The following is a 22,151-nucleotide window of genomic DNA, read 5'->3' as shown; positions in this document are numbered from 1 at the left end:
ACAATCCAGTTTCCAGGTCCAAGAGAACCTGGGCCAGGGTGAGCATTTTGAATTTGTTCTTGCACAGAAAGGCATTGAGGTGCGAAGATCACATATAGGACGAAGGCTTCTGTCCTTACTTCTTAGCAGGAATAGTACTCAGTCCCTAATTCCCTAGGCTTATTCCCTCTCTATGGCTCCTTTGGCCAAATAGTTCTGCCCTTCTTAGCACAATGCAGACATATGGTCTTCTGAGAAGTGGTCTGAAATACGATGCAGGTACGGTGGGTTGAAAAGGAATAGCAGCGTGTTACGTTGGACAACATGCCGGACCCATTTGTCTGATGTAATTTGCTGTTACCATGCAGGAAGTGTTTGATCCTGCCTCCTACTGTATGGCTGTGCACCAATAAGGGAGAAATAAAGGGGCTTGGATGTTATGGCTAGAGGGGGCGTAAGTTTGAGATGAGCCCTGTACTGGTGGCCAGGTCCAAGTCTGTTAGGCCCATGGAAAAGGACCTCAGAAGGGCTGGGAGGCCTGTTGTGTGGGCAGTGGAGCCTGACGTTGCAAACAGTCCAAATCCTTGCCCACTGAAATTGTTCGGGGAATTGCCTGACTGGAACTGAAAGGCCAAAAGAATATGCCCATGACCGGCTTAATCTGTGCTCTCACCATATATAGAGGAGCTGTCAAAAAATATGCCAATCAAGGGCGCCTGGATGTCTCCTGTGAAGCTAGTGGACGCCAGCCACATGCGGCAACGAGGCACCGCGCTGGCTCCCAAATCCCTACCAAGACTGCCTGTGGTGTCCAGGCCTGAGTGGTTGACCTATTAGGCGGCACCCTGACCATCTTGAATGGTTTCGGCTACAGAAGCCTGTTAAATGTTCAGGAAATGGCAAGATCTCACCCATCATGTCCCACAGTATATGGGTGTAGCAACTTAAAATGGCTCATGCTGACTGGCAGCAGAGTGTGGAAAAGTAAATTTTGCCATGTTCTGTGTCCCTACGTGTCATCCATCATATGTTATCTGTGCATGATTAATATGCATATGTTATTCCCCATGTTCGATTAAAGACGCAATTATAGTTGTGTCCACCTCTAGTATGTCAGTTCCCAGTTCTCGTGAATACTACGAATATCAGGCCTATGTAAAGCTACGTTGCCACGTTTCTCAGTGTGCACGTTATTCCATTGTAAAGTCCCCGTTTCTAGGCCTCAAAAGGGCCCGGACACCAGATTCAGCTCCTGTCTCCTGAAGCCCTCGCTGAGGAGCGATACAGCCCCCACCTGTGTCCTCGACCCTTCACTTACTTCCTGCCTCGCAGTGCCCGGCTCAGCTTGGCTCTGCCTCTGAGTCTGCCAAGAGTATGTTATGATTCCAGTTATCAGTCCAGCCCTCCTTCTCTGCATTCCTAAAGCCACTGAATCGCATCAATAGTTTCCGTCATTGTCTAGCCTTCACGTCTCCATGTTAGAGAAATACTGTATTAATGGTCATTTAATATTCTTCATCACGCACTACATGTAGAATAATGCATGCTCCAGTCTTAGAGTCTGTTCGCCTTTACCCCGATAACTTCTAGTTTGTATCAAACATGTTCTCTAAACATCAGATACTAGATACTGCTTGGGTACATGTCGCCCTGACTCTCCAGACTTCAGTCTCTGGTCCTAGCACAGAGTTCGAAGCCCCCAGTTTCTCCTAGTAACACGTCATTGCCAGTTTGCGCGCACCATTAGGTCAGAGGTCCCGGCTCCTTAGGTAGCCCCCTCCATGTTTCCGCCCCATTCATGACATATTCTGTTACGTCTGCATCACATGTCTATGTATACGCCTCTGTTACACCTCTTTTCACCCTTATCTTTCGCGACTGCTACGCGTCACGCCTATTGCTCCTCCCACTGCTACGCCTATTGCGATGTAATGCTATGTGTTTGCGTTATGTATATATGCTCATGTACTGTTATTAAAAGGTTATCCTTCCTGGCGCGCTCATCCCAGATCCAGCCCCAGCAGCTGCTGGGCCCTGCCATCCTATTCCTATGCAGGTTGTCCTGTTCCTGTCCTTTATGCTGTAATAAACCTGCAAAACTCCTACTACCTCGAATCTTGACTCTTATTTATTGAGCTATCTGTTATTCATTTATTCATTCAAAAAATAGATCCGGTATTATTTATTTATATACCACATAATGGCGCCCGAACAGGGACTTGCCCTTTCCCCACGCGCCGGTGAAGCCACGCCGGCCCCCTGACCCTCTGCAGCCGTGACGGAACCATACCGTGCACGTGCAGATATTTCTGCTTCAAGTATCCCTCAGGCCCACGGAGGAGACGGAGGAGGCGGTCCAGCATCCAGACGAGGCGGTGGAGGAACGCGGCGAGTCCCGACCAGAGCCCAAGCCGAGAGTCCAAGGTCCGAGGTATCCGGAGGTCCACCCGTAACTGAAGTCCGAAGTTAGTCGTCCGTCGTCGTAGCAGTCCAGTCCAGTCCGAGGCCTTCCGTTCTTACTGCCCGGTGAGTACCATTACTGGGGTAGTATCTAGACAGGGTCAATCTAATTGACTCTGGTCCGTGGGTTGGTGGTACACAGTCCCACAAACGAAGTGTCCACTCCGGTGGATACGGGTCCTGACGTGTCTGTATGAGACCGGTAAGTTTCGTACTGTTTCAGCAGTGCATCTAGTTTCTGTTCTAGTCAGTTCTGTTCTCGAGAAAAGTCATGTATTCTGTTTTCCGTATTCCAGGTAGTATTCTGTTCGAACTGTTATTCTGAATGTTATTCATGTATCTTGATGTCGTGGAATGAGTGTGAAGTAGTTATCGTGTTTATTGTGTATCGTATTGTGTCCAGATCATAGTTCAGTCATGCCGCTCTTTTCAAAACTGCGTCAGTTGAGAACTAGAAAAGGTCTGCTAGAAGCAGCAGTTCCTGTCCCGCCTAGGGACAGTCCAGGTCATTTTATGTATCAGAAGCATGGCATAAGTGCCATATTGTATCTAGATTTATGGGTAGAGTATACCAAACAGTTAGAGGAAAAGTATAGATGGCCTGTATCAGGCACATGGGATGCCGAGTGCATCATGCGAGTAGAAGAAGCATTGTGGAAAAAGAAAGCCAGACAGTCACAGAAAGATGCCATCGAGTTATGGCGCAAAGAATCTCATAAAAGAACCGAAAAAGAAATCAGAAAGTCAGAATTGAGTAGAGAATCCTTAGAACGAGCCCAAGAAAGGGAATTAATCGAGATTGGTGAACGAGTTAAAACCGAACAGTCAGACAGACAGAGGAATGCCCTCATTAAGGGTATGTATCCTCTTCTTGCCGAGGGCTTGCCAAAAGCGACCCCAGAGGCATCCAGTAACTTTCCGCCACCATTAGTTCCGACCAAGCTACGTCACAAACAGACCGCAGCTGATATTTTCATTTCGTCCTATTTGGACGACACAGTCCCAGAATATGCAAATCCTGTTCGCGCTCCGCCAGTCCCTGTAAATCAGGCACTTCCCGCTCCTCCAGACACCGGAGTACCTGTTACGGTACCCCCGGTCCAGCCCGCCATACAAGTCCAGCCTGCATTTCCATTTCCCACTCTGCCAGGACGAAGAGGATCAGTCGACGATTCTAGTTTAGGGGCCGCAGGAGGAGGTCCTCCTCAGACCCCGCCGCCACATAAGCGTTTAACGACAGCCGAATTACATATGCAAGCTTCACAGCGTACGCCCAGACATCAGTCTGTAGCAGAAATAAGAAAAGCCCTTAATGAATGCGGCTATGATCCAGTCCCAGGCGAGGATAATATGGTTTTATATTCATTACGCGTAAGAAAGGTGACCGAGTATCTAGTCACCCTACCGAATATGAAAGAAGATCTAGACAGAATATATCGTTTCATCCGTACCGGGGATGATCCAGAAAGCATTGGCGAGGCCATGTCTCAAAGGAAAGCTGAGACCCAGCTCATGATATTAAAGTTTCTGATTAATTGTCTAATAAGAGAACAAGATTACCCGTCCAAAGATCAAGCCGAAATGAGAACCCTGACAAAGTGGAGTGATAATATAGCCGAGGGTAAGCACAAGACTATCAGTGCTATGGAAAGTATGTACAAAAAAATCCGTAAAGAAATAATAAGGTTACACGATCAACGTAAAGCAGCACAAGTAAGCGAGAAAGAAAGTAACTCTGATACTGAAGAGGTAGATGACGAGAATCCCGACAGAATAGCGTATGTAGGAAAATCTAGATTTCCAGATCGTCATTCACGCCTAGAACACAAGTCAACTTTCCATCATCCAGCACCAGAACAAGGTTCTCTAGAACAAGTGTTTCAAGCTACCGATCACATTCTGAAATCACGAATCGGTTATAGTGAGTTAAGTACTATGCATGAACAAGAACTAGCCCGATCAGCAGTCCGATGGACTACTGATTCTACCACTTTTCCAGACGAAATAGTGGCACAAATGTTTCTGAAAATGCCCCCAGCCGAGCAACGACTGGCGGGTATGTATATGATCCAGCACCTCATTACATTGTATGAGGGTCAACACTCTGATCCAGGCCCGTTACATGATATCCTGAACGAGTTACTCCAGTATAGATGGAAAGGTCTAGGTACCGATTTAATTAGTGTCATTCTAGAACAGCGTCACAAATATAGAACGTTTTTGAACCCGCATTTTGTTCATGTCTCACCCCCAGAAAGTAAACCATTTTACATAGAGAGACAGAATCCGTTACGAGAAGTCCACCCAGTTAGAGGAACGGGTGGCGAACTAGAACGAGTGTTTGTTTACACCCCGATCACAAAGATGGAACTCTTAGAGATGAAAAAATTAATCCCCTGTCATGATAAAGATCCAGCAGGGTTCCATCGAGAATTAAAAGACATGCTCCGTATGGGAGAATACACGTATCCAGATATAATTAAAATGTTAAAGGTCCTGTTGCCCGCAGGGGTGTATGAAAAGCTCAAGGAAAAAGAATGGGAGGTGGGAGAGAAAAAGATCGATTGGGCAGTTCTAGAAGCTGAAGACAAGGCACGAGTACCAGGTACCGGTCTTGGAGCGAAATGTAAAGAATTACCAGAATTGTTAATACAAGTTTTGCCTAGGTTATTGACAACTAGAAAAGAAGACTGGGATGCAATCTCAGCCTGTAAACAGAAACAAGACGAAGACATTAGTGATTTTTATTCTAGATTTGAGAAATGTTTTAGCATCAACAGTGGCCTCAAGACAAGTAGTGAGTCATACCCTCACCTTTTTGTTACTAAATTAGTCGAGAATTCAAGTCCACAAATTAAAAATCGAGTTTTGAAAGTCGAAAGTACCTGGCAAGCTAATACCCCGTCCCAGATGCTCCAATACCACCAGAATAGAATTAGAGAAGAGCAAGAACACGAGAGAAAACGTATGAAAGACACGAAAATGAAAGTACTAGTTGCACAATCTGTTCCTCAAGACAGTCAGAAGAGGGGTCCAAATCAAGCCAGTCATCCCGCAGCTCCCGTTAAAGGAAACTGCAATTATTGTAAACAGCCAGGTCATTTTATAAACGAGTGTGCAGTTCTGAAACACAACATAGCTACTGGTAAGACTAAAGAAAGACCACGTCCGCCTAGACAAGAACAAGTTTCACAGATTCCTCAGCCACAGAATGCACCACAGACAGTTACAGCACCGCAGCCCATCGCTGCAACACAGCACGTTACACAGCAGATGTACCAGTATGCACAGTCTGAGTATCCAGAGTATCAGCCATATTCATGAAACAGCCTAGAGAGGGAGGTAGGCTTGCCTCTCATCGAGATACCTGTAGATCAAGAAGGTCCCTATGTTCACAGTCAAGTACTAGGGAAAGATAGAAAGTTTTTGATTGATACAGGGGCAAGTAGGACCACTATAAGTCACGCCGAAGTTCCAGGGGCTCCGCTCTCAGGCTCAAGAAATGTTTCCCTTGGATTTTCAGGAAAACCCATTGTAAATGAAATATCAAAGCCAGTTACTCTAGAAGTAGGTCCATTGTCCCGTACTACTGACCTGTTACTTACTAAGTCATGTCCAGAGAATCTGTTAGGTATTAAAACACTGAAAGAGTTAGGTGCAGTTATATGCTGTTCCCCAGAGGGAATACGATTGTTCCTACGTGACTTCAAGTATCACTATGTATTACGAGATTTTGATCCAAGATTGTCCAATGTCCCGCAGCATCTATGGGCGCAAGGTCCAACTGATGTTGGTTATATGCAAATCACACCCCATCGTGTGACTCTCAAGCCAGGTGTAGTGTTACCACGAATCAGACAGTACAGATTGCCACCTGAGGCTGTAGCAGCCTTATCCAAAATTATTGACGAGCTCATGGCTCAAGGAGTAGTTGTAGAAACTGACTCCAATGTATGCAATTCTCCGATCATTCCAGTCATGAAACGTACTGATCCAAATGCACCCCCAGTATATCGATTAGTGATTGATCTCCGAGAGCTTAATAAATGTATTATTCCCCAGTATCCAGTTGTCCCAGATATCTCTTCCCTATTAACAGCCATTGATTCAGAAGCCTCATTTTTTACAGTCATAGACCTCAAGAACGCATTTTTCAGTGTCCCCATTCATCCAGACAGCCAGTTCCTTTTCGGATTTTGTTTAAATGGAAGGAGCTATATGTTCACACGAGCTCCTCAAGGTTTCACAGAAAGTCCTAGTATTTATAGTCAAGCACTTAAGAGACAACTAGACAACATTCACATGCCAACTGACACTGCCCTGCTCCAGTATGTCGATGATCTACTGATCACAGCCCGTTCTGAACGTGCTTGCGAGCGAGCATCCCTTACAGTCTTGTATTTCCTAGCCGAGATGGGGCACAAGGTGTCCCCTTCAAAGCTTCAATTCTGTGTCCAGCAAGTGGTCTACTTAGGACACTTACTGTCCAAGAGGGGTAGGCAGTTAACACCAGACCGTATCCAGTTAATAGCGAGTCTTCCTCAGCCCAAGACCCAGAAGGAGGTACGTGCTTTTATCGGCCTTACTTCTTATTGCAGACAATGGATTCCTCAGTATGCATTTCTAGCCAAACCACTGATACAGTTAACGACACAGGAGGCAGCCGTATCGACTGTCCTCCCTTGGTCATCTGAACATACACACAGTTTCAATGAGTTAAAGAAAGCCCTATGTCAAGCTCCAGTTCTAGCTACACCGAACTACAGTAAGCCTTTTACACTTTTCGTCACTGAACGCGAAGGTACCGCATTATCTGTTCTCACACAAGATCAAGCAGGACAGTACACGCCTTGTGCTTATTTTTCGAGCACATTAGATCCTGTAGCCCAGGCTCTGCCTGCGTGCCTCAAGTCAGTTGCAGCCACAGCCCTAGCTATCAGACAAAGTGATTCCATAGTGTTAGGACACTCCCTGACAGTACAAGTTCCACACTCCGTGGAAGTTCTTTTAAACCGAACACAAACTCAGCACTTGACAATTGCACGTTTAACAGGTTATGAATTGACACTGTTTCAGCCACACATAGAAATCAGACGCTGCAACATCCTGAACCCTGCTACACTGTTACCATCAGTTACTTTAAGTCCAGACACACACGACTGTGTGGAAGTAGTTAATATTACGACAAAGCCAAGACAAGATCTGACAGATATTCCATTACCAGATCCCGACCTGACACTTTATGTGGATGGTTCATGCATGAGAACAAGTACAGGAGAACTAGTCGCTGCGTATGCAGTGACTACCGACACCGAAGTTATTGAAACACACCGTATTGACATCCTGTCCGCTCAAGCAGCAGAGCTAGTTGCTCTGACACAAGCCTGCATACACGCCAAGAACCTGAAAGTTAATGTTTACACAGATTCGCGCTACGCATTTGGAGTCGTACACGACTTTGGAGTGCTATGGCAGGAGAGAGGTTTCATGACTTCTCATGGAACCAAGATTCAGCATGGTCTCCTTATTCAAGCTCTGTTAGATGCAATACATTTACCGACATCCATTGCTATCATGAAATGCAAAGCACACACGAAAGTTACTGACATTATTTCCCAGGGAAACGATCTAGCAGATCGCACAGCCAAGCTTACAGCACAGACTCCAGACATCCCAGTTAACATGACACACACTCCAGATCCGACTACATGTATGACAGTTAAGGACCCTACTCAAGATGTCATAGATATCCAGTTACATGCTACTCCCGAAGAAATCAAGAAATGGTCCGAACAAGGAGGGGGCCAGACAGATCAGGGATGGTTAACAAAAGGAAAAGCCACTTGGTTTCTCCCCGACTCTATGGTTCAAGTCATTATTAATACCGCACATAGTCCAGCACATTTAGGAGAAAAAGCTATGTTAGACAGTATCCAGAACCTTTGGTTCAACAAGCATTTACGAGCTGCAGCCAAGCAGAAAGTCCGTACCTGTATGATATGTTGTCAGTTTAATCCAGGTAAAAGTGTCCCGGTGGAACAAGGTGGATTCCAGCCCCCTGACCACCCTTTTGAAGTCCTCCAGATGGATTATATTCAGATGGAGCGATGTCGAGGTTTCAAGTATGTCCTTGTAGTTGTATGCGCCTCGTCCAGGTGGACAGAAGCATATCCAGTCCCAGATTACACAGCCGCGACCACTGCCAAGCAGTTGGTTCGTGAGTTCTTCCCCCGTTATGGACTCCCTAGAGTCGTATATTCTGATAACGGCCAGCCATTCTCATCTGAACTCATGAAGCATGTTTCCCTTCTGTTAGGGTACCAGTGGAAGTTCCATTGTGTACGCCATCCTGAAGCAGCAGGTCTCGTAGAGAGACATAACCAGACCCTGAAAACTCGCATCGCCAAAGTATGTAAAGAGAAAGGTGTGGACTGGCTAGTAGCTCTGCCAGTTGCCTTGTTCTATATGCGCATGGTTGCACATTCCAGATCAGGTCTGTCCCCGTATGAAGTCGTTTTCGGCCGCCCCCCTAACATGTGGGGTACTCCTAGACCCCGAAGTATTACCGATGTTTCAAGTAATATGCTGACAGATTACCTAGCTTCCTTGATGTCTGCCCTCAACTCTTGTCGTTCACAGGTTGCCGCCGCATTTCCAGACAACACCGAGGTGGCACCGCATGAAATCGTTCCAGGATCCATGGTCCTTGTCCGGAATTTTGACCGCTCAAGTCCGCTGGAGCCTCGCTGGAAGGAGCCCCGACAGGTCCTCCTCGCCACCCGTACAGCCGTGAAGTTGGAGGGTCGCAAAGGCTGGGTGAACCTTTCGCACATAAAGAAGTTTTATGGACTGAAACCAGTCTCAAAGAACATTTCCCAGGATTCAAAGGACTGCCAAAGTATTATTTCTAAGGACTGTCCCGCAAAAGACATTGCTACGAACCCTTCCCAGTTAGAGAAAACTCCGCAACAGGAGTATAAACTCAAGTTAAGGTCTAGTAAAATAAGTCAGCCAGTTTGATTGTCTAAGTCCTCCCCTAGGTGAAACGGTGAGACTGTTTCTGACATGTATAAAGTAGACCCCCATAGTGAGAGAGTTAGTCAAAACTCAATCCGATGTATCGTTTTTCTATGTTTCATATTATTTCTCAGTATTATGATTTCCTGTACCAGTTATGCGTTTTACCTGTATTTTCCAGTTTCTCATGTAAATACGTCTTCTAATGTTACGGTAGAACACACGTTTAGTGATCTGCCTCCTCATGAACTCTCTTACCGCCTCGCTATGCGAAATAATTCTTTCATCCGCATGTTACATTATTCACACCAGACCAGCAATGCCACTAATTGTTGGGTGTGTGGTCGACTCCCCCCTTTCCAGACACCGAAGGGAGTTCTGCCACTTTTTCCTTATCCTTTTTCACATAACGGATCGTGTGGAGCATGGTCCACGTTAACGTCATCCTCAACAGATATGTCTTTTCTTAACAGTACATGTTTTCCAGACAAGCCAGGTCTCCCCCACAGAACCGGGTTAGATCTAGAAAATGAAGTGTATAATTTAGGTAATTATTCTTCGAATTTCATGGTCCTGAATGTTCAGTCTGATTCCACTCCAGATTTACCTGCTATTTCAGTACTACCAGTCAAAGGCGAATTATGTGTCCGAAATAATGGTTCCGTACATGTAGGACATAGTGATTGTACTACTATTGTCAAGTATAGTGACAGTGGGAAATCTATTTTCAAAGCTTCACGTCATTCTTATTTTATTTGTGGTCAGACCGCATATGTTCGTCTGCCCCTCGATTGGGAGGGAACCTGTTACATTGCCTTCCTACTGCCACCAGTTTTCCTAGCCCCACCTGATTATCATAGAAACACACATCTAGTACACATTAGACATAGAAGGGAGATCGAGTCCCCAATTGTCGATTATACTGAAACTGCTCTAGAACAGTATACAGATTTCAATAGAGGTTTCTTCTTCTTCTTCACTTGAATTCCCTGTACTTTTTAAAACTCTTCACTCACCCGGCTGCCAGCTTCTTCAGCGGGTAGAGACGCTCTTGAACAGCGACTCCTTCGCTGCACCGACGCAAAACGCGCGAGTAAAAGCGACTTTGCACCGCCATTCCCGGCGAGGAAGGGAGGCCACGCCCACATTGAGGCCACGCCCACCCGCCACAGTATTTAAGCGCCGCCATCAGCGCTACTAGTCAGAAACTGCTATACTCCTGAGGCGGAAAGCCGGGAGACGCTCAATTTTTAAAAAAACTTGTTATTATTCACTTGTGTGTCACTTGAATTCCCTGTACTTTTTAAAACTCTTCACTCACCCGGCTGCCAGCTTCTTCAGCGGGTAGAGACGCTCTTGAACAGCGACTCCTTCGCTGCACCGACGCAAAACGCGCGAGTAAAAGCGACTTTGCACCGCCATTCCCGGCGAGGAAGGGAGGCCACGCCCACATTGAGGCCACGCCCCCTCCCCCTCCCATAAAATGTGCAACTACAGGACGCGCAGCGGACGAGCGCAGCGGGAGCGCCGTTTGCGCGCCGAAGGCGCGCCTAAGGCAAGCCCGTCTGCGCCCGTCCGCGCACGACCGGGCCTTGGGCCAGACACTATGCCTGTCCCAGCCGCCTCCAAGGTAAGCTACTCTCGTAGAGAGCTTCTCAGCCTTAGACCCACTAAAAACAGCGCCTGTCTGGCACTACTCGATCCTACTGTCCCCTTTCCTCGTTGCGATAAATGCAAACCAAGCAATCTCTCCCTTCCAAAACCCCCGGCCCTTCCCCCTGTTCTCAAAATCTCAACTCTTAACTGCAGATCACTCCCTAAACACGCCCTGCTTATCAACCATCTTATTGTCGACCTTAACCTGGACATAATATTACTCACAGAAACCTGGATTACGGAGCACTCCAACGCTGACATTGTTATGGCCCTCCCCCCGGGTTTCCTCATCATGTCTCAACCTCGCCCCCTAGGTAGAGGAGGTGGACTGGCCATTATCTACAGGGACCACTTTACTTGTCGAACAAAAGACTGCGCGATCCAAGACTCAGAGAGCTGTCTCTTCATGATTCAGCTGTCTTCGACCAACTCCCTGTCAGGCCTCCTGGTGTATCGGCCGCCCGGTTACTCGGGCCCCTTCACAGCTGCCCTGCTGGAAACCGTCACCTCCACAGCTCACCTTTCATCTAACTTTATCATAACTGGTGACTTAAACATCCATCTCGAGGATCCCCTCGATACTGGGGCAACCGACCTTATCGACGACCTAGCGGCCTTGGGTCTGCTTCTCGCCAACTCTGATCCTACTCACTCGAAAGGGCACCTTCTCGACCCGGTGTTCTCCAATATTCCCTCCCTCCTTTACATCAAGTCCCAACCCCTCCCGTGGACGGACCACTTTTTGGTCACGACCCATCTCCCTGGAACTTGTAAAAGGCCCCAAAAATCCCCCACCTTCACCAGAGACAGAGCGTGGGCTAGACTCTCGGTGGAAGATTGGTCCACAGCCCTAGACGCTTCGACCCCCAGTCTTTCTGAGGACCCCGCCATCGCTGACTCCCAAGTCAGAGACTGGATATCGTCCACCCTCGACAAACTCATCCCCATAAAAAATCGGGAGATTAAAAACAGGATAAAGGGCCAAGCCCCCTGGTACAATGCTGACCTCAGGGACCTACGCAAAGAGTGCAAAAAGGCCGAGAGGCAATGGAGAAAAGACTGGCTACACAGCAACAAAGACCTTTACAATAGTTCAGTAAGACACTATAAATCAGCTCTCAAACTTGCCAAGGCAGGTTTCTATGACAACAGAATCCAAAACGCCTCCAATTCCTCAAAAGAAGCGTACTTGATCGTCAAAGAACTCCTCAACATACCATCGGCCCCTAGCGCCTCCCATGCCCCCCCAGACAGAAGCAATGACCTTGCTTCCTTCTTTGACTCTAAAATCACACGAATACTGGACTCCCTCCCCATGATTACCCCTCACAACCCCCCGGATACTGAGGTCTGCACGAACAGCCCGCAGCTGTCCTCCTTTAGAGCTACCTCTCTCACTGAGGTCACCTCCACGTTATCCAAAATGAAAAGCGGCTCACCTCTTGACCCAGCCCCGGCTAGAATATTAAAAACTGCCGCCCCCAGCATAGTCACCACCATCAGGGATCTTATCAACACCTCCTTACGCCAAGGCACAGTGCCACCCAGCTGGAAAAACGCAGTTGTCAAAGCCCTGCTAAAAAAACCCCATCTGAATCCTGACGACATGTCTAACTATAGACCCATATCACTCCTTCCATGCATCAGCAAGATGGCAGAGAAACTAGTTAATTCCCAACTCTCCCAATTCCTTGAGACCAACAAAATCCTGCGCCCATCTCAAACCGGCTTCCGGCCCGGCCAGGGCACGGACACAGCCCTCCTCTCCGTCATTGAGGAATCAAGGCGCATTCTGGATTCAGGAGGATCAGTGGCGGTGATCCTCCTGGACCTCAGTGCCGCCTTTGATACGGTGGATCACCGTGTCCTTCTACATCGCCTGGCCAGGGCAGGAATCGTGGGTTCCGCACACGCCTGGATTAACTCCTTTCTATCAGGCCGTACTTTTCAGGTGTGGGACGGCAACTCTCGCTCAGACCCCCTTCCACTCACATGCGGAGTCCCGCAGGGGTCCTCGCTTAGTCCCACCCTGTTTAATGTTTACATGGCCCCCCTGGATGATGTTGTGACCCCCCATGGGATCAAGGTTGTCAACTACGCTGATGACACCCAACTGGTCGTCTCCCTTTCCCAGCTGGACAAACATCCAGACAGCCTGCGGAACTGTCTCCAGGACATTTATTCCTGGATGTGCGAATCCTCCCTAAAATTGAACGGTTCTAAGACCGAAATTATGCTCCTGGGTAATAAATGGTCTTCAATCCCCGCCGCGGTGTGGCCGGATACCTTTGGCGAGATTCCCACTCCAAAGACTGAAGTCAAAACGCTAGGCGTCTGGCTCGAACCAAGCCTTACCATGAAAACCCAGGCGACCAAGACCGCTGGAACATGCTTTGGCCTCCTGCGGTCTACCCGCAAGATCCTCCCCCTCCTCCCCCCGCTCTCCAGGAAGCTGCTGGTTCAAGGGCTCATCCTAGCCAGACTTGATTATAGCAATGCCGTCTACCTTAGTGCACCAGAGTTCACCTTAGCCAAACTCCAACGGGCACAAAACGCTGCGGCTAGGCTCATAATGAACCTCCCCCCTAGAGCCTCTGCTAAACCAGCCCTCAAGGCCCTTCACTGGCTCCCTGTCCGCCAGCGAATTGATTTTAAAGCAATGTGCACCAGTCATAAACTCATTAATGGCGCCGGCCCGGCCGCCCTGAAAGACCTTGTCACCCCCTACAAAGCCCCAAGGTCACTGCGCTCGGACGACGAACATCTAGCCATCGTCCCTAAATTTAAGAAGGCTCGTACCGGCGGCCGCCGCTTCTCGGTCAAAGCCTCGTCAGGGTGGAACGCATTGCCTCGCCACTTGCGACTGGAACCCTCCCACGCCATCTTCCGAAAAAAACTTAAGACTTTCTTATTCCCCAAATAGTCGTCCGGTCCCCCCCCCTCCTCTTGGATATCGCATTTCCACAGCGCGGGGATGCCTCCGGGTCACCAGGCGCTTTACAAATTTATAAATAAATAAATAAATAAATTTATAGGACCTATCCAGAATAGTAAGCTAATCCGTAGGTTAACAAGAACCCTTGAAGTAGTTGTCAATGAGACTGCCTCTGCTCTAGGTAACTTAACCGAAGAGCAATCTGCTATGAGATTTGTCGTTTTACAGAATCGTCTCGTCCTTGACGTCATATTGGCCGATAGGGGCGGGGCCTGTAGAGTCATCGGATCTAGTTGCTGCATTTTCATTCCAAATAACGCGCCGTCTGTTTATTCAGCTATAACCAGACTCCATAAAATTGCCCATCTGTTACACCAAGATCCAGGCACCTGGACATGGTCCGGTTGGTTCTGGAATATAATTTCCGCTTGGGGATGGAAAGTCTTGTCTTTTCTAGGTATTGCAGTAGCGATCATATTTAGCTGCTGCCTCTGTATACAATGTGGCCCTGCGATTTGCGGCATTTGTGCTACCTCTTGTATTCCTAGTCCCAAGCCCCGTTCTAAAACACGTTCCCAGAAAATTCGAGACGAGCAAATGATACTGTATGAAATGATAGATGGTATCATGAATATTGATGTTTCCTGATGGAAACGTAGTGACAAGGAGGGAATGTGGAAAAGTAAATTTTGCCATGTTCTGTGTCCCTACGTGTCATCCATCATATGTTATCTGTGCATGATTAATATGCATATGTTATTCCCCATGTTCGATTAAAGACGCAATTATAGTTGTGTCCACCTCTAGTATGTCAGTTCCCAGTTCTCGTGAATACTACGAATATCAGGCCTATGTAAAGCTACGTTGCCACGTTTCTCAGTGTGCACGTTATTCCATTGTAAAGTCCCCGTTTCTAGGCCTCAAAAGGGCCCGGACACCAGATTCAGCTCCTGTCTCCTGAAGCCCTCGCTGAGGAGCGATACAGCCCCCACCTGTGTCCTCGACCCTTCACTTACTTCCTGCCTCGCAGTGCCCGGCTCAGCTTGGCTCTGCCTCTGAGTCTGCCAAGAGTATGTTATGATTCCAGTTATCAGTCCAGCCCTCCTTCTCTGCATTCCTAAAGCCACTGAATCGCATCAATAGTTTCCGTCATTGTCTAGCCTTCACGTCTCCATGTTAGAGAAATACTGTATTAATGGTCATTTAATATTCTTCATCACGCACTACATGTAGAATAATGCATGCTCCAGTCTTAGAGTCTGTTCGCCTTTACCCCGATAACTTCTAGTTTGTATCAAACATGTTCTCTAAACATCAGATACTAGATACTGCTTAGGTACATGTCGCCCTGACTCTCCAGACTTCAGTCTCTGCTCCTAGCACAGAGTTCGAAGCCCCCAGTTTCTCCTAGTAACACGTCATTGCCAGTTTGCGCGCACCATTAGGTCAGAGGTCCCGGCTCCTTAGGTAGCCCCCTCCATGTTTCCGCCCCATTCATGACATATTCTGTTACGTCTGCATCACATGTCTATGTATACGCCTCTGTTACACCTCTTTTCACCCTTATCTTTCGCGACTGCTACGCGTCACGCCTATTGCTCCTCCCACTGCTACGCCTATTGCGATGTAATGCTATGTGTTTGCGTTATGTATATATGCTCATGTACTGTTATTAAAAGGTTATCCTTCCTGGCGCGCTCATCCCAGATCCAGCCCCAGCAGCTGCTGGGCCCTGCCATCCTATTCCTATGCAGGTTGTCCTGTTCCTGTCCTTTATGCTGTAATAAACCTGCAAAACTCCTACTACCTCGAATCTTGACTCTTATTTATTGAGCTATCTGTTATTCATTTATTCATTCAAAAAATAGATCCGGTATTATTTATTTATATACCACAAGAGGGAGCCTTGCGGAGGAGAATATAAGAGTTTGAATCTATCCACTTGTTTTGATTTGGTTAGGTGGCATTGTTAGAAAGGCGTTCGGGATCGTTATAATTGTGGATGCCTTTACCACCAGACTTCCAGATGTTGGGTGGTGTGTTAGCTAGTCTGGGTCTCCTGGCTGGTCCGTGTTGGCGGGTGACATATCGGATAACTGGAGAACCAAGTACAGTTTAGCCCAAGTGCCCAGAAGTGTGTCAGTGAAGGACAGCAGAGGTTTGATCGATGCCTAGTCAGGCTGTAGGATCTCGGTCAATATTTGTTTTTACCTCCATAGTGGGGATGTGTATGTTAAGGGCCTCAACAGCCCTCTTGATGACTGTAGCAAATGAAGAGCTTTCCACTGTTGGAGCCCTGTGGTGGGGGAAGGGTGGGTGGGGTTAGAAAACCAGCCCAGTATCCGATTAAGTGTCAAGCCCACTGGCATCTTGTAGGCCCTGTATCAGTTAAAATCATAGGACGGGGCAAACCCTCACCCATCCCCACCACTTTCACCTCCGCAAGGCTGACTCAGCTGGTGTAACATTTGCGCACAATTGCAAGGCAAGGGAACAATGTCTGAGTCCGATGGATTCAGCTGAGCCTGTGGCACATCAAGATCTGGATCTGGCCACAACTCTGAGTCCTTGCGAATCCTTGGAGATGGAAGCATGCTAAAGATGTGCAGCACGGCTTCTCGATAGGCCTCAACCTGCTGCCTTGTTGCTGACAGACCTGGGATCTCAGGGTGCATCAAAACTACAGCTGGAAGTGGCCCTTCAGTGGAACTGGAGCGAGAGTTGAAGACACAGTTATGCCATTCTACCTTGTATCATGAGTTGCAGAAAGGTGCAGAGCCCTGCTTGACTTCTGTTTCTTCTACAACTTATCCAAAGACTTCGACCATGAGGAAGAGTTATCTCGCGACCAGGTCCTTGAATTTGACCTGGAGAGAGACCGGCGAGGAGCCTTCTAGTGTTTTGTCATGTAGAGCTTTGCCTCACGCCTGTGGAAGGTCATAGGGTTCATCTGGGCGCAGTCATTGCAGGCCTTGGAGCTGTGAAAAGAACCTAAACACTAGAAGCTCCGCTCATGGAGATCTGTCACAAATATTTGTTGCGAAAGCCCCAAAAAGGTTGAATCCTGTTGTCTTGTGGGGGTAACATGTGTACACACTGTCGAAAGCTGGCTCTGTATATACAATACCAAAGTGATATATAGTGTGCACAGAGTCCAGTGGAACCCAAAAGGTAGGCAGAGGTAAAAGTAGATCGAACCTAACTCTCTATTTGGGGTAGTGTGGTCGAACAGTAAGGCAGTATCAGAGGACCGTGTTAAGCATTTGTTGCACACACACAATCAGCAAATGATTTCACACACTCAAAGACTGCACTTCACACCAATTGTGTTTGTATAAAAATATTCTTAGTTATTTTATTTCCAAGAACCAAGCAAGCCTGCCACAGGTAAGTGATAAGTACTTTGCAGTAAATATATAGTTGTAATACAGTCTGGATTTGTGATGGGCACTTTGTTTTGACTTACAGTATTGTTTCAGAGAAAAGCAATTTGTAAATACAGTACATAGACTTGAATAGGGTTTTTAGTAAAATTACAGGTACTTTTGAGATTACTTTTCTTAAATAGTGCAGTATGCCTGTATACTGCACTGGGACACTTCCTGTAAACAGGTAAGTAAAAGCATTTTTGTTAGTTAGTACAACTTTAAAGAATTTCTTTAGGTTTTCCAACTTCACACTTAGAAACTTTTCACAGAAAAACAGTCAATGTTATCCAAAGGAGGAAAATAGTGTTATCGGTTTAAAGGTAAGTACTTTGTTGTGGGAGTTGGTGTTCTGGGGTTAGGCTCAGCCCCCCCCCCTCAGGTCAAGGGTGCAATCTTGTTACACCCTCAGCTGCACTAGGGTGGACGGGTGCAGAGTGTTGAGGTACAATGTTATCCAATGGGGGTTAAGGGGGCCACCGGTTGGTGGCTTCTGGCGAGCAGGCCACAAGGTTATGGGAGTCAAGCTCCTGGTGTTCGGCTCAGGGCAAAGGGGGATCCTGGAGGGGTCAACCCATGGTGGACTTGAACTCTGGTGCGCTGGGAGATCTCGCTGGGACCGGTGGGCTATTCGAAATTGAGTCATAGTCGACAGGTGCAGTGGTGCTTCCAGGCGTCTGGTTTCTTTTTGCTCAGCAGGCTCGGAGTCTTTCTTTAGTGTTTCTTCTGAACAGAGCTGCTGTTCACAGGCGGTCCGGTTTTTGTTGAAGGCTGTTAGTTCTCCCTCAGGAGGTCGCTGGCTGTAGGACAGGGCGATTTTTGGCACAGGATCTCAGGAAACTGCAGATGGGCTGGTAGGGCTCGGGACAAGTCAGTTGTTTTCTGCAGTCTCCTTTGCTCGGCGTCTTCTTTCGTCCTTTTTTAGGTCTCGCCTGAGACAGCACAGCGATGTCTCTTCGAGACATTTAGTAAGTGGCTTTTAAAAGTGCCACCAGAGGCTTTTGCCGGCCTACAGCTTGCGTTCATAAGCTCGTGCACATCTGCCATCTGTGTTTTTATTGCTGTAATCAGGCTCCTCTGCTTGCACTACCCCCCTCCCTCCTGGTCAGCTTTATTTGTGTCTTCTAGCTGTGAATCAAGCTCCTCTGCTCGCACTCTCCCTCCCTTCTCCCCCTCCCTCTTCGTCAGTTTCATTTGGGTCTTCTATCACTGTGAATGCTCCTGCTTCCACCAGGCACGCACCATCAGTCGTCAGTGCACGCTTTCAGCAGACACACACACCACCAGCTGTCAGTGCACGCTTCCACCAGGCACACACACCACCAGCCGTCAGTGCACGCTTCCACCAGGCACACACACCACCAGCCGTCAGTGCACGCTTCCACCAGGCACACACACCACCAGCCGTCAGTGCACGCTTCCACCAGGCACACACACCACCAGCTGTCAGTGCACGCTTCCACCATGCACACACACACCACCAGCCATCACTGCACACTTTCACCAGGCACACACACTACCAGCCGTCAGTGCACACTTCCACCAGGCACACACACCACCAGCCGTCAGTGCACACACACCACCAGCCGTCAGTGCACGCTTCCACCAGGCACACACACCACCAGCCGTCAGTGCCTGCTTCCACCAGGCACACACCACCAGCCGTCAGTGCATACTCCGACCAGACCCTATAAGTATTTAGTTACGCAGCAGAATATCCTTGGTGCAACAACACCAACTGTTGCATCGCTAAACACTTATAAGGTCCCGTATGCGAGACCTATTGCCAATGCTGGTCTTCTTAGGTTGCGGGAATCTGAGTTCTTGGTTCAGGGGTGCCCTCTAAATACTATATTTAGGGGTCCCGAGGTCAGTAGCCAATGGGCTACTGACTTTAGGGTTACTACACCCTTGGTGTGCTCACTCCTGGTGAAGGAGTGAGCACAATCCCTAATCCTGATTAGGGAGTGCCTGCCATCTGCAAGATGGCGTGCACTGAAGAGTGGGCTTCACCTTGCCTCCCCCACCTGAGGGGTGGGATTGGCAGAGGTGGGAGCACCTTATGGGCTGGCTAATTTTTCCCACCTGTCTTCCCACCAAAAAGGAGGGAAGGCAGGAAGGGGGCCTGCTCCTGACACCAGGAGAGGCTGTGGGTCGAATTACAAAGGCTGCCAGGTCTTTGAAGCTCCCCTGCCAAAGATGGCTCTTCCTGTGGGAGTTGTGAACACCTCTGCCCAGGAAAGGCTTTGTTTCTGGGCTCAGGGAGCGAAGGCTCCCACCATAGGGATTCAGAAACATGTCTCGTTGTGGCAGGCTGGTGGGAAACTACCAGAGGCAGGTCATGTTTCAGGGGGCATCTTTAAGATGCCCTCGGAGTGTATTTTTCATCAAATCCCACACTAGCATCAGTGTGGGTTTAATGTGCTGAAAAGTTTGATACCAAACTTCTCAGTTTTCAGTTTAGCCATTATGGTGCTGTGGAGTTCGTATGACAAAGTCCCAGCACCATCTACTCTTAATGGCAGCACTGCACTTACAATGTCTAAGAATGGACTTAGACACTGTAGAGGTACAGGGCTCATACACCTGTACCCTCACCACTGGTATAGGGCACCCAGCTAGAAGCGTGACTGATCTATGCCAGGCAGTGGGTTGTAGGCATGGCCCACAGGGATGGGTACCATGCCGACTGTTCACTTTGTTTTGCACCAAAACACGCAGTCTGCAATGGCAGTGTGTGTGTAAAGGCACAAGGCATCTAAGGGTGGCACAATTAGTGCTGCAGCAATTAGAGGTCTTCCCTGGTTACAGTGCCCTGGGTACCTGTGGTACCATTTACCAGGGGCTGACCTGGGGCCAGACATGCAAAATGGGTTTTGGTACAGTTTTGGGTGAAAGAACACAGGCCCTGGGAACCTGATTGGCAGGGACCAAGGGCACATCAAGTCAAAAGTGCATCAGTCGTCTGGCAAAAAGTGGGGGGGTTACTGCAACAGAAACCCAGCTTCTCACACACTAGAAAACTGTTTTGAGAAAAATCTCTTCGCCTACTGAATGAAGGAGCAGAGCTATGGATACGTGGCTGAACGCACGTAAATAATGGCACTGCTATCAGCATGCACGGGTTGCAATTATATCCAGGCTCATTTGTCATATCCAGAGAAGAATGGTGATAGCGCAGTGTCACAAGGCGCCACCTATCAGCATGCAGGACCACAGTTTTCGAGTCTGCCAGATCTAGTCTGGCACCTAGGGGAAATTTGCTAGGCGAGGGAACTGCAGTTAGAAGTATCCATCAGAAATATGAACTTGCATAATGTACAAAAGCTAATTCACTTTGTAAAGTGAGAACGGTTAAGTGGAACCATGAAATCTGGGACAGTTTTAAGAATGTATCAAATGAATTACTGGGAAACTCACCTCATCATAAAATATGCAGGCATGTTTTCCCGAGACAAAGTTACAATGGCCATAGTTCGTAAGGCACACATGCATATCCGCTCCTGAAAAAGAATAGCATCAGATGACAATTCATTCAATGTTTGATTGACTAACAGATCAGAATCACATAGTACAGTTTTTGTACTCTGTTGCAAAGATGCAACCGCAACATGCAAACAAAAGGAAATTAGCAATGTATGGATTGCAAACTTGGTGAGTAGTCCTTGTGGATTATACTCAATTCATCACATCTTTGCTCATATATACAGGTAAAAGTATCGGAAAATGAATCTCTGCTCGAATAAATAATGCTCTCAAGTATTGAATGGTGGGGAAATAAAAGGTAATGCACCTTTAATGCAAAACTGGTCGCACACTACAAGCAATCAAAAGTGATTACTTCCAGGATGAGCAAACTCTACATTACCTAGGGTGACCGAGGCAGCAGTCCTGCCTAAAGTCTCAGTACTCTAACACTAGCTGCCACCAAAGTAGACACCATAAAAACGTCTAAAGAAATTAGGCAGGGCAGTCGGACAATCCAGCTTCCTACTAAACAGACTGTGGTGGTACTAGAACAAAGCATCATAGAAGGTTTCACAAGTGAGTGACTTCCTGAATGCCCTACAGCACTTTGGCAAATGCAGTGGTGAATCCCTGCACAATTGTGGTACATGCAGCTCTAGCATCTTTCATTTCCCTTTTCAATAGTCATGCAGCAGTAAATTGCTGATCAGTGTTCAATCTAGTACTAAATGTTTAAACGAAAGGAGAGAGCAGTATTTCACTGGTTAGGGAAGACTAAACAAGGAGAGGAAAGATATAAGGACTAAATCTAGCCCACTACTGGGAAGTCTCATACAAAGCACACAACTGGGAAACGTTATGTGATCTATTTGAGTTTTACCACAATCTCAAAAAAGCTTCAAGCAAGATAAACATAGCTGTATAAATACTTTCACCCGACAGCATCTATTACTTTTGGTAATACATTTGTTAAAAACATGCTTGCAGGCACACTCTGTGGACTCTGTATGTCTGTGATTCTAAGTTGGGGTAGTAACTAAAACAATCGTATTGAAACGGTGTCTGATCAAGAGAACCTAGCATTTCATTTCAATCAATAGTGGTTGAATGCCATATGAATTTTTAATTGGATCATCCAAAAGTCCTTAAGACGAGTATTCTAGTTAGATGAAACCTTTATAGAAAGTCCAAAATGCCATCTGATCTCAAGA

At 47.5% G+C, this 22,151-nt stretch overlaps 1 protein-coding gene across 2 annotated transcripts in view; it reads right to left on the bottom strand.

Moving 5' to 3' along the window:
• PHF12 (PHD finger protein 12) overlaps positions 1-22,151 on the bottom strand; it is a 412,981-nt gene that overhangs the window by 20,519 nt on the left and 370,311 nt on the right. For both annotated transcript variants that reach the window (XM_078680081.1, XM_078680083.1), the window contains exon 13: positions 20,893-20,975. In XM_078680081.1, coding sequence (XP_078536207.1) covers positions 20,893-20,975 — 83 coding nt within the window. The remainder of the gene's footprint in view (positions 1-20,892; positions 20,976-22,151) is intronic.

Source organism: Lissotriton helveticus, chromosome 3_1 (genome assembly GCF_964261635.1).
Source record: "Lissotriton helveticus chromosome 3_1, aLisHel1.1, whole genome shotgun sequence".
Classification (NCBI taxonomy): Eukaryota; Metazoa; Chordata; class Amphibia; order Caudata; family Salamandridae; genus Lissotriton; species Lissotriton helveticus.
Note: the sequence above shows the minus strand (reverse complement) of the source record. Positions and strands in the feature narration are given on the sequence as shown.